The 13846-nt window shown below is 39.8% G+C and overlaps 1 protein-coding gene across 1 annotated transcript; it reads right to left on the bottom strand.

Moving 5' to 3' along the window:
* Positions 1-1314: 1314 nt before the first annotated feature.
* On the bottom strand, positions 1315-13079 carry LOC140118780 (uromodulin-like). Its single transcript, XM_072137098.1, has 9 exons — positions 12981-13079; positions 11466-11561; positions 11147-11361; positions 10736-10893; positions 10048-10296; positions 7046-7205; positions 6867-6933; positions 4615-4647; positions 1315-3492 (listed from the first exon to the last, which is right to left on the bottom strand). Exons 1-9 carry the CDS (start codon positions 13030-13032, stop codon positions 3422-3424), a joined length of 1101 nt encoding a protein of 366 aa, XP_071993199.1. The 5' UTR covers positions 13033-13079; the 3' UTR covers positions 1315-3421.
* Between the last annotated feature and the right edge of the window lie 767 nt (positions 13080-13846).

Below are 13846 nucleotides of genomic sequence, written 5' to 3'. Positions count from 1 at the left end.
GACAGCAAGCAGAGATTTAGAAAACCCTGAGGAATTGATTCAGAAAGTACATTGGAAATATGTATAACTTTTCACCATTCAAACAATATCAATTACTTGCTGAAATGGGAATACCCTTTCAGGCTCCAGAGATAGTGGACCCACTGGACCACCGCGGACGATGAGGTAAACTGTTTTTTTTTGTTGGTACCGGGACTTACCTCTCGATTGACTGTACCAGGTGCTGTGTGCTGCCAGGTTCCGGCGCTCTATCGCACCTCATTAGTTCTCTAATGTTGCCCAGTGTTGCCCATGTGGATGCTTGTTGTCCATTTTTTATGAGGTGGGAGGTCCCTCATGGTCGACTGTCTGGGTCAGTGTAACTTCCAGGCCAAAGAGCCGTGGCCTCCCTCGCCATATAGACCTGCAGTTTCCCTACCTGTGAGTCTTATGTTCAGGCAGTCTATGGAATCTGGGTAATGCCCTAAAAGCTCCACGTGGGAGGTGGCCATCATGCACCGAGCTGACAGCCCAAGTGACCAACGGAGACTGCGGGAGCAGCTCCACATAGGCAGCTCATGGCCCACCTCGCCTCTCCAGGGCTGTACAGGTGATGATTCAGCTGATATTCTGTGTCTTGAATGTTTGGGCTACTAGATGAGTAAAGAGGAGAGCTCACCCTTATGGGAAGTGGGGGAAGCTATTCTGGCCTCAGTGCTCTTAACTTATGTCAGAACCAGGAATCTATGTCAACTTCAGGAGAGGCTGAATATAATTTTATAAGAAGGGCGTATAGATATATGAGACTGAATATCGAGCTAAGAAGAATCCAGCAGCATGACATAGGTATCATTGGAATTGTTGTCAAATGCTCTCAGGGTACGCTTTAATCAAACAAAATGGGGCAGATTTATCAAGCTGTCTGAAAGTCAGAATATTTCTAGTTGCCCATGGCATCCAATCACAGCTCCCCTTTAAAATATTCATGAGCACTGGTAAAATGAAAGCTGAGCTGTGATTGGTTGCCATGGGCAACTAGAAATATTCTGACTTTCAGACAGCTTGATAAATCTGCCCCAATGAGTGAGAAACCCTCCTAACCAAGCTGGCTGTGGATCATTTCTGTGTTTCATCTTTAACCATGGTACTGAAACCTGGGAACCACAACCTCTATTGAAGTGGTCCATGGTAAGTGATAGCTGTGTAGGGGCTAGAGAACAACACTAAACTCTAGCACTCAAGCAATGCCCTGTCCTCAGATACATGCTGAGGACAGGGGAGAATATTTATGTTCATAGTCAGTAAACAGGCAGATGGTCAAGATTTACACAACAGTTTAATAAAACAAGGAATCACAATGAAGATCCATAGCCAGGATAAAAGATCAGAATATATTACAAAAAAAACTCTTGTAGGAATCTATATTGCTTCATGTGACTAACAAGTGTTTTGGATGTTCTGGAAACAGATTAAAAAATTTACAGCTTTGTTAAGGGTCCGTGAACCTCAGAGACTGGTGACAAAGAACCCACATAATATTTAGATTGGTTAAAAAACAACAAAAAAATAAAAATCCAATAAAATATACAAATATTCCATCAATTACACATTGTTATGTATATATAAATATTTAGTATATATAGGAAAACAGATTGTGATGGTTGTAGTTTTAATATAACTAGAATTGAGTGTAATCTTTTTTTCAAGTGATATTATATATGATAATATTGATATTATATATATAGTATGCATAAAATAGGAGTAGACATACTTGCACAATTGAGCACCTTAAAGACTACCACTTTCTGTCATATTCTATGGGCATTCTATGAAAAAGTGAATTTTTATAATAACATATATATCCCATTCATATGGGATCATTGGGGTATCACCCATCAGCTGTTTGCAGTGCTGCCGGCAGCATCTGCTACACATTGGATATAGTCCAATCAGACAGCCTTGTTAATTGTGTAATGGACATACAGGCTTACTCTTTTCACAGCTAATGGGTAGAGGTATTGGATACAGCAACCCTACACACTTGTATAATTGACCTATTGGGCAGATAAGCCATTAATATACTTTGCCTTGAAAACCCCTTTAAAAGGGTTTTATTTCATTAAATGGGTATTGCCACGAAGACAAGATTCTTAAATATACTCAGGATAACAAAATAAGACATTACTTACTAACAAATTTCCAGCAGATTCTTCTCATAAATAGATTCTCCTGTCTCACACTTTAGTGTCTCTGCACCACTCCTCCCTGCATTCCAAGAAGAGCTCACACACATACACAGACTCTTCACACTTCATGTCGGCAAGCAACAGTGTGAGGAGAGTAAATATACAAGCTACCAGCAAGATAAGATTTTTATATCAAGGGAAGGAGGCACAGCAGAGCTGACTGTGTGTGTGATATAGCTGAGTTAGCAGTGCTGACTCTGTTTGTTATAGCTCAGATGTAGCAGAGTTGGAGAGTTTCATTGTGTGTTATATGCATCTCATGGATCTCACCACCACCTAAAAAAAGTACCCCGATAATGTAACCAGCTTTTCAGCACACAGGGATCCCACACTCTGGAATATTACACTGACCATCACTGAGTTATTGGAGCTAAAACAGCAATAAAACTGAGTAAAATCTTAAAGTATGGAGGTAAAACATTTTATTATGTAAACATCATGAGGGGGTTAGAATTTGAGAACTTTCTTTAATGGGCAAACCCCTTTAAGCCCATTCTAAATGGCCCCCTACGGCATGCCAGACTAGATTTACCTTTGCCCATTGGCATTGGTAATGCTTTTTTGAGGTGTTGTGAGAACTATACTGTATGAGAAATGTGCTATTGTACAAGTGTTTTTTTTGTAGAAGTGTATTTTATAAGAGCAGATAAGAATTTTGAGTTCATATATAAATATTTGGTACCATAGATTCCAGCTATACTATCTATAATTTACTGATATACTATAGTACCTATACTACACTGTTTGCCTAAAGATTTCTCATTCAAAATTCTGGCACCAATATAAAGGTTCTGTCTAAGAGGCCTTCCACTGGCTCAATATTGCAGATGCATACACTGAAGTAGAAAGGCTAGTGTCTTACTTTTAGTCCTGCTATTACTACATTTCATCAGAAATCAATGCTCTAATGATAATGTACATTTCCATTGTGATGTTGAGGAAGTTATAAATTTAATTTGGGTTTATTAAATACAAACTTTGTTAGTAATGCATATTAGCTCTATTGCTTCTTGTTTGAATTATAGTCCGCTACAACTAATAACACGATGGATAACATTTTTATTGGATTGCAGAAAAAGGCAATTTTATGGAGCTGACACAGTATGCTTAGCTGAAATCCCTTATTTTGATGATTAGTAGTTGGTTCCAGGACAAGGCTGAGGTACTTGTATTCCATTGTGATCACAATTTTATCTTCATATGATTTCTGTTTTAAGGTGTATCCAAAGACACAAAAGACTGCCAAACAGCAAAGTAACAGAGAAACCTGAAAATAAAGTCTTGTTAATGAAAGCTGTTTTGTCAATTATACTCCACCAGTGTACCTTTATATTAGTCCCTTACAAATACATTTTACTATGTATTAAGTAGAAACTGTAAATAACAGGTTTCAGCATTCACTAGTCAAACCTCTGAGATTTTCCATTTATTCTGAGAATAATGATCATGAGTTCAATCATTGTAAGGCTTTGGCCACAAATATTCCGCAGTATATATACGGAGGTATGAAGCTTCATTATGGCGCTTCATTATGAGGAGTGGAGGGGTGAGCTGCGCTGCCGTATGCTCGCCCTGGCTATTCCCAGACGAGCATACGTAGTGTGAAAGGAGCCTTAATTGTGTGAAAGAGTCGCTGTTTCACACAAGCCTCTACGCTTAACACATGACTACCCAAACAGTGATTTAAGGTCCAAATAGCATCACCTCATGAAGTGGACAGAGATTTGGGGTCAGAAGTTAGTACTTTTGGGAGAAAACAGAATCAACAGAGGGTCATTTGGGAGGATTGAAAAATCCTCAAGTGAAGTTAACATGAACTGTGAGTAAAGTGAAGTATTAGTCTTGATTTCTGATGATTTTATAGAAATTACTACTAAGTGGGTGATGTTACTTGTTTTGTCATTAGGCTTTGCTCATGCTGTACTTTCAAACTAAAATATGCATGCAATCATATACAATATATTATGTCAATTTACAGAATGGGGGTCATTTACTAAGGGCCCGATTAGCGGTTTCCCGACGTGTTACCCGAATATTTGCGCCGATTTTCCCTGTATTGCCACAGGATTTTGGTACACGCGATCGGATTTTGGCGCATCGCGATGGAAATCGGGGGGCGTGGTCGAATGAAAACCCGACGGATTCGGAAAAACCGCCGCATTTAAAAAAAAAAAATGTGTCACGAAAATTGCACTTACCTTCACCAGGTATAGGCCGGTAAATTTCAGGGCATTCCAGCGGACCTCGGGGAACTTCAGCGCAGCAGCGCTACCTGGTGGACGGCGGAGGAACTACCTTAGTGAATCCCGGCCGGACCCGACTCCACCGCAGAGAATGCGCCGCTGGATCGCGAATGGGCCAGGAAAGTAAATCTGCCCCTAAATCTTACCTGTTCGACTGCTGCTTGAATATTCTGTATTATCTAGAGATAAAGTTGAAAAAAACACATCAAAAAGACCATCAAGTCTAACCTATACAGGCGGTCCCCTACTTAAGAACACCCGACTTACATACGACCCCTTGTTACAAACGGACCTCTGGATATTGGTAATTTATTGTGCTTTAGTCCTAGGCTACAATGATCACCTGTAACAGTTATTAAAGGTGTATGTAATGAAGCTTTAGTGTTAATCCTGGTTCTTATGACAACCCAACATTTTTAAAATCCGATTGTTACAGAGACCAAAAAAGTTCTGGCTGGGATTACAATGATAAAATATATAGTTCCGACTTACATACAAATTCAACTTAAGAACAAACCTGCAGACCCTATCTTGTATGTAACCCGGGGACTGCCTGTAATCCTATTTTGTTAATCTAGAGAAGGCAAAAAACCTCCTATGAGGCTAATCCCAGTTTGTCAATAATAGGGAAAAATTCATTTTCCGACCCCAAATATGGCAATAAGAATATCTCCGTGGATCAAACATTTGTTTCCATAACCTATGATATTGTTGCATCCGGGCCTCTCTCAAATATTTTCAAAGTATCAGACATAACAAGATCTTTTTTTTGGCCATGGTAGAAAAGCCTCTCATCTCGGTTTAGAGGTTTCCCCTTGTTTTGGTCACAGGTCTAGGTATAAAAAGAGCTCTGTACATTCAGATATTTGTGTATTGTGTATGCTCAATATTCAGCAGTTTTTTTCCTAAACCGAATAATCCCAAATTTAGTAAAAAGGGTTGTTTGGTAATGTTATATACAGTGTCCCTAATTAATTTGCATATATGCAGGATTTTATATATATATATATATATATATATATATATATATATATATATATATATGTTGATTAATTGGGGAAACAGTATATATTCTAAAGTTTTAATGACATCAAATTTATAAAAACTTTTGTGGCACTGTATCTGTGAATGTACTGAACGTTGTACTTGTGATGTATTTTTATATGGAACCAGATTGGGATTCTGTAAAGAGCCCTGTTCTGGTGCTGTATTGGTGTATACTGAGCTTGGTAATGGTACTGTATTTCTTTGTCCCCAGTACAAGGCTTCTGTTATTAAAAACATTGATTCTGTTACAATTATGTTGATTTTCAATAGAATATATTCAATTATAATTGATTCTTAGTATAAGTTGGAGCAGGTGAAGGGGACAGTTGCCCCCACCTGCTCCAAATGGCTTATTCCATAACCTTACATTAAACTTCATTAACCATTTATCAGTCTAGGTCAGCTTCCAAAAAAAAAAAAACACTTGTAATATTCTTTGTTGTGATAATTACTTTACACATCTAAGTTTGATCTGCAAATATCAAAATTTTAAAGTTAAACTCTTATTAATAGAAATAGAAAAAAAATGGGCATAATACAGATCCATGTGGCACCCCACTGGTAACTTTAACACAATGTAATAATTGCAATTGAGCCTCTTTCACTTCTATAGAACTGAACTGCAATAAGAAATTTGGCCAGGTGGATACAGGTCACAGGGGCTCTTGCGACCCATGTTTTGGGTTGCAGGTGCATCCGTGCAGCTTCATGTCCCCCAGCTCGGCTGTGGCAGGCGGACTTACCTGACCACGTTCTAGTGTTGTCTCCTGTGGTCCAGTACACACGTCCCCACCTCCTAAGGCACGGAGGCTTCCTGCGACTTAAAGGGCCAGCATGCCGCTAGTTGGTGCTGGTCCTTCCTTTTTCTATAAATAGCCGGCCTCTTCTTGCCTTTGTGCTCTATGCCGCGTTTCCATTCTGCCTGTGTGATTCTCATTGTGACCTATTGCTACGTCCCTGACTCTGATCCAGTGATGCCTGTCCTGACCTCCTGCCTGTCCACAACCACATATCTGCTCTACGATTCAGTTCTTCGCCTTGGCCATCACTGCGAGGAAAGTTGCATCTGTGGAGCGACCTGTTGGTATTCCGCTGCAGCAGGACCAGCCCGCTTTGCCACAGGCTCTGTTTAAATCCAGGTGCCACTTAGATTCCGCTTCAAGGTGTCAGCTTACGCCATCGTTCGCGGTGGTACTGAAGATCCACTACCGCTGAATCCTGACTATATGCTAGTAGCTGGAAGAAAAGTTCCACAGTCTTTCTCCTTTTTAATCACATTGTCTACTTGATTGTTAATGTTATTTCCCTCTTAAATGTACATTAATACAAGTGTATAAAATAATTCACTTACCTAGGAATGTGAAAGGACCCAGAGTAAATTGTGTACTGTCCAGTGATGCATCTCGAGATGATGAACACTGCAAGAATGAAGTAACACAAATGTAAAGAATGTAGTAAGAAATTGAAAGGAAGGTTGTTATGTGACAAGGAAGATCATTGGATTTACATCAAGGTCCAACGATCACTTACCTTGGAACAGCTGCCAGATGCATTGTTACATAGACGAGCATCACAAAATATGTAGACACTATCAAAGCCTTGGAATGCAAAGGATGTAATACTGAATCTGACTTCTTTGGATACTCCATTCTCAACCACTTGGATATATGGTCCATTACTAGTTGAACAACTGTTCCAAAAATTCAGAAGACATAAAACATGAACAATCAAGGTATTCCAACTAAATTTAAAAAACATCTACCATCAGATTGACCATCCCCATGGGTTCCTTATGTACTGCCTTATGTGGGCCCCCCAGTGCTGGTGCCAGCCCTGCCCTCACTTGCTGAATTGCTTCTGTACAAAGAGCAGTGTGACATATCTGGGACCAGGCACTACTCGCCTGTAATATTGACTCTTTATATAATTGTACAATTTATCTGGTTCATACAATATTACAGGCGGATGACTTGCAGATGTACTGAGTTTTCCACATAGAGAATGTTATATGTAACCGTGTAGCTTAATCTTTATCCATTGCGCATGTGCTAATTATCCGTATGCTGTTACACCTGGTCATGTTCCCTTTATAGTATGGCTTTTGGTGGTTACACGTAGATCATGACTAAGGACTGAATAATTTAGTCCGAAACGCGTAGATCGTGTACTGGTGGTCACACAAGTTATGGCTGTATGTTTTTAGCATGGAAAAGTAAAATGCTGTGATTTTAGAAGACATTGCGAGTGCTGGAATACTTCCTCATCTTTAAACTTTGAAAACCATTGAATTTGAGCTAGCGTGACATTTACATGGCCGTACAATGACATTTTGTTAACATTTTGGGGCAGATTTACTCGGTCCATTCGCGATCCAGCGGCACGTTCTCTGCGCTGGATTGGGGTCCGGCCGGGATTTATTAAGGTAGTTCCTCTGCCGTCCACCAGGTGTCGCTGCTGTGCTGAAGAGCATCGGAAGGCACTGGAATACACCGAGCTGGGCCGAGTGAAGGTAAGTGCAATTTTCGCGACACATCTTTTAAAAAAAAATGCGGCGGTTTTTCCAAATCCGTCGGGTTTTCGTTTTGCCACGCCCCCCGATTTCCGTTGCCTGCATGCCGGCGCCGATGCGCCCCAATCCGATCGTGTGCGCCAAAATCCCGGGGCAATTCAGGGGAAAGCGGTGTAAATCGGAAATATTCAGGTAACACGTCGGGAAACCGCAAATCGGGCCCTTAGTAAATGACCCCCTTTGTTTGTGCTTTCATCGCATTTACATCCACATCACATTTGCATCTCAAATTACGTAACATTGTGCTTATATAAATGTGGTGTAAATGCAATGTTAACTATTAGTAAACACAATGGGGGCAATTATCATTGATTTTCCAACAGATTTTTTTTTTTCCTTGTTGCACCTTTTTTTTTGGGGGGGGGGAGGCACACAATTAGGGCGCAGCTTTTACAATTTGACCCCTTTCCTGTGCTTCTACACTTTTTTTTGGTGCACGCTGAACCTTCATGGATGTGCTGTTAGTTCAGACCATTTTTGGTCATTCGCCAATTCATGAATTGTTTACGCTAAAATATAATATCCCAGTGTAAACTACTGTGCGATTCTTACACCAAAAACACGTACCCTGCACGACAATTGATAAAGGCACCCCCCCCCCCCCAACGTGTGAACAAAGCATCTAGATAAGCATAGAGAGATCACAATGTGTACTTCACAGTAGCTTCTCTGACATTGCCTCCCGCTGATTGGGCAGTATCAGAGAACATTTTTAAAATACATGCCTCCCCCTAAAAGAACACCAGATTATAATGGTTTGATATAAGGGCTGATGGAGGCTTTAGTTTTTCTAACAGTGGAGGTTACAGAATAAAATCTGTGTAGTAGCCAATACAGAATGGCATATTAGTTTACACATGGGTGAGGTGGTGAAAGGACCTCTTTAATGATCGACCTGGCATAAGAAAATAAAGTGGTACGAAAAAGTACTTGCCTATTTTTGTTTATTTTTGCTAAATTATAACATTAAAATAATAAATGAATAATAATAAGTTGTTATATCTATATATATATATATATATATATATATATATGTGTGAAACATTATGGAGGGGCGATGTATCATACGTTGGTGCATCATGTGCGTATGATCCAAACCCTCTCCCAGCTTTTCGACCCTCTTCCCCCGAATCTATCAGAAAGCTCTGGGACATTTGCCTAGGGCTTTGTGCTCCACTGTCAGTCCCATTCTGACACTGCTTGGTGTGTAACCACTGCTCTCTACTTTGCGGTTCTGTTCATCAAGTGAAGCTCAGACTATCAATGGCTAGGGTGGGTTACCACTTGCTGATTGACCATTTTCTCTCTTAAAAATAAACACCAAGAACATGTTGCAGAGAGCAGTGGGCACCAAAGCAGCATCATATACAGGACTGGCAAATCAAGGATGGTGAGTTTCTTTTCTTATGCCATTCTGATTGAGAACTGTGGAAAAATGACTAGTTAGCTTTATCTCATCAAAGTGTGACTATTTGAAAAATCGGGAAGTCAGGTTCTTATTATTTTTATGAATTGTCATCGCATATATAAACCAGACCCATTTCTTCCACTGGACTAGATGAGTGACTACCCAGGCGCCCACCCATTGAAGCAAACGGGGGCCACCAGCTTTCATACACTGCCCCCACATAAAAAATAGACTCAGTACTCACCTTCTCAGTGTGCTTGGCTACCTATATACTGGGAGGCAGTGACCTGGGCAACCTATATACTGGGGCCAGTGTGCTGGCCTACTTGTAGACTGAGGTCAGTGTGCTTGGCCACCTACATGCTTGGGGGCTGTGATCTGGATACCTATATATTGGGGTGAGTGTCTTAACTAACTTAGTGGGATAGTGCTGCATACACTATAATCCATATACAAATGCATTTAATAACCTTGGTGAGGGGAGGACATTTTTTTTAGATTCGCCCTGTACAACAAAGTACCTTGAAACTGCCCTGATATAAACCAATTACTTACCCGCCTTGAATCAGTGTTACTTTAATCGAACCAGTGCCATCAACAGTAGGTGTAGCAAAGCATTGATCTACTCGCAGAACAAAAGCAGGATCAAAAAACTGTGTGCTCATCCCAAAATAAAGAGTTGATCCTATTGGTAGGTCTTGCTGCTGTGTCTGTTGCATGGGCTGAGTGTATGTCGGGCTCGTATAGGCTGCAAGTGTAGTGCCAGTATCGCCCGCAATGCCACCTGAGTTCAGATTCTGTGTGCTGTTAGAGAAAGTGTATGTATAAATACATAAGCATATAAACATAAAGCTGCTTCACTCAATGCATTTTCCTATTAGACTCTATGGGAGAGATGTTTTAATGTGTCGGTTATTAGACCAGTGCAGAGTAGAACTAGACAGATTAATCATTGTGTCTGATGCTGGATGAATAACCTGGTATAGTCGTATATTTCACCTCCTATTAGTTGCAGCACAGACTTAATTTTACAGGCTTGCAGATTTGCGTTGAAGTCACAACCCTTCTCCATAGGCCATGACGTTTTCATTTGAGTCAGAAAACCACCTGAAAATTGTCTAAGAATAGTAAAATATGTGGCGCTAGGTATTTCAGGTGCAAATTACTTCAGAATTCTGGCGTGGACAGATTGATAAATCTCCCCCTGTAACTTCTTTATATTTATTCATGTAGATATACATACGTCATAACTGGTTTGATCACTGTATATAATGAAGTCTGCATGGTTATATTGTAGGAGCAGGAGAACTGGATGCTTATGTTCCCTGCAGCTACTATTCCATTGGTGTTCTTTCCAGGAATGTTGATGATATTTGCAAATGTTACATGGGTTGAGTTTGTCTGCAAGCACAGGAAAACAAAGAAAAACATCAAACAAAGGGTGTTAAAAAAATATCAAATTATGCAAATGAGTCTGAGGGGCTACCCTAGCGCCTCTGTGGTGTCCTCAGCACTTGTACAATGAGCAGGAAGACATGTGGAAGGAGGCCACGATAACAAACATAGGAAGATTACCACAGTCATGGTGCCTGGATATTATAGAACATGCTCCATATGAGCCATAAAGACTTATGATTAATATTTCTAAACTTACCGTCATTGTATTTCCACAGATTCCGTTTGTGGTTTGTACAATCAATGAATACACGCGCTGCCCCCCTAATATGTCCAGTTGAGCTCCAGTGCAGTTGTACTGGGACAGAGTTGAGGCAGATGGATTATAATTTAGAAACTCCAACAAGTTTTTTCCCACTGACATTGTCATGTTAGAACCTTTACAGGTTACTGTAGAACTTGTATTATACAGAGCTAAAAAGATAAAATGTGACATGAGGGTAAACTCACTACTATGTAGTGTAAGCCTTAATTTTGGACTTTTACACTTACAGTAGATATCTAATATTTTAACTTACTGAGTCCCGAGCTTGCATAGTATGTTTTATTAGCTTCACAAACTGAGGAGTTGTTACACACCTCATCTGCAAGACAGTCTGGGATGCATGTACCCTCTGTAGAAAGGAAAATGGAAAAGATTTACAATTGAAAAGTAAATACACAATTGTTTCTCACATGCATAAACTGAAATACATTTTGACATGTATCAGTTAATTGCCATGGGAAATTGGAAATTCAGAATTATCCTACGTACAAAAGCGACAGCCATATAATACATCTAAACAATGGTGACCATACTGTTTGTTAAAGCTACCCATACAATTGTTATGAATATGCCAGAACCCACAAAAACAATGTCTGTACATTATACAGTAAATCAGTTGCAACAGGTTAGGAATCAATTTTTTTCTAATTACGTCACATTCTGCATGAGTAAAAAATCTGTGTGTATCACATCTTGATGGAACACAATAAAGCAGCCCATCTACAATTTTCTGGAGGTACATCGTAGCATTGAGGCACAGGCACTCAGGAGGACATGTATCTTTATCTCTGCTAAATTGTCTCATTTTTGCGACTTTTCACTTTGACTTGCTGTTGTTTTTCAAGTACACCTTGTTCGGCACCTTGTGCAGTGCCTTATGTATCTTTATTTTCCAGATGTTCCATGCGACTTTTCACTTATGTATCACTTTTTTTTGCTTATTTTTGTGACTTTTTAGGTGCAAATCTGCACCTGGTCCAGGGCATGTAAATTGGAATTATTTCACATGCTTTAGATGTTTAAAATTTTCCACATTAACCTGTTTTTTTTTTAAATTCATACATTTTTTCATTTACATTTGTTTTAAATTTATTGCTTACTTCTAAGTGTGAGGTCACAAGTTTTGGTTGCGTTTTACAACGGCCGAGGAAAGGTGATTTGCCTACTTTCATTACTGTTAACATGTAAGTCCTCATCTCCCTGGGGTGGGACTAGAGTGCTTAAAAATGCAGGACACGGCCTCAAATCTACAGTATTGTCCACTCCTACATCAAACTCTGTCACACGGCTTGTGTTCATCTGGATTTGAGAGATTTGTAACAAAAAGTCTCAAAAAGAAGCCAAATTTTGATCCTGCCAGGACTGAAATAACCAAACATAAATCACATGAAAAAAGACATGATCATACATAAGGCACAAAAAAGAGCTGCCAAATGTCTCAATTAGACCCCAAAGACAAAAAAAAACTATGACACCTGTCCCCCTTAGTGTCATGATCACTGAATACCTCAAAAAATGCATAAAAGTATTATAGAAGTGCTGCTGTACCTAAAAATAACCACAAAACATGTATATATTCCTGATGAATGGGTCTCTGTGCCTCAAAAGCATAAGAAACATAGTAAATATTAAATATATTAATGTAAAATTTTTTGTGAAAGACTAAAATAAATAATGATGCTGGCAAAAGTTATTTCAAATTCTGCTTTTTGACTTAGCTTAACTAATGGCTGAAAAAAATCTTCACCTTAGATACTGTGCTACATACCTGCAGTCCATAGCATAGCCAGCAGCACCATAGAGCCTAGAAGAGAGAACATTCTGAGGTGTTTCCTTTAACCTTTAGCAGAACAAATGCAAGTGCGTCTTTTATACTAGAATGACTTGAACAACAGGGCAGGGTGGGACTTTAAGGATCACAGGTTTTTGACGTGAATCACTAAAGATTTAGCAGGTAACAATCCAACTTTTTTTTTAACCTTGTGCCCTATTTATGTATAGAACTGTCAACTAGCCGATGAAAGGTATAGCTATATAGCAAAATAAACACGTATTATATGCAGGGATGGATTTACCCTGAAAACAAGCCATCAATTGCTCGGGCTCCAGATATCAGGGGACCCCCACACTATGGTGGCATGCAATCACATGATGCCAAAGCAGGCTAGATCTATGGCATAGCAGACAGCAAAATACGCCATTCTGAGTGGAGTTGTTAATTGGGAAGCAGACAGGCTGAACTTTGGATATAATTTGTGTAATGAAAAGTTACATAATTTTCCAATATACTTTTTGCATCAATTCCTCATAGTTTTCTCAATTTCTGCTTGATGTTTTCTCGATTTCTGCTTGATGTCATTCTACAGAAAGCTTCCAGTGGATATAATGGGGCACATTTACTAAGGGTCCAAGGACCGCGATTCTGGCGGGTTTTCCCGAATATTTCCATTTTGCGCCATTTTGCACAGAATCGCCCGTGTTTTTGGCGCACTTGATCGGATTGTGGCACTTCGGCGCCGCCTTTCACACGACAGAAATCGGGAGGCGTGGCCGCCGGACAACCCAGACGGATTCGGAAGAAACGCAGAATTTAAAAAACAAAATGTGTCACAAGATCACACACTCACATGCACC

Source organism: Engystomops pustulosus, chromosome 2 (genome assembly GCF_040894005.1).
Source record: "Engystomops pustulosus chromosome 2, aEngPut4.maternal, whole genome shotgun sequence".
NCBI classification, from domain to species: Eukaryota; Metazoa; Chordata; class Amphibia; order Anura; family Leptodactylidae; genus Engystomops; species Engystomops pustulosus.
The sequence above is the reverse complement of the archived record's forward strand: the minus strand, read 5'-3'. Positions and strand labels throughout refer to the sequence as shown.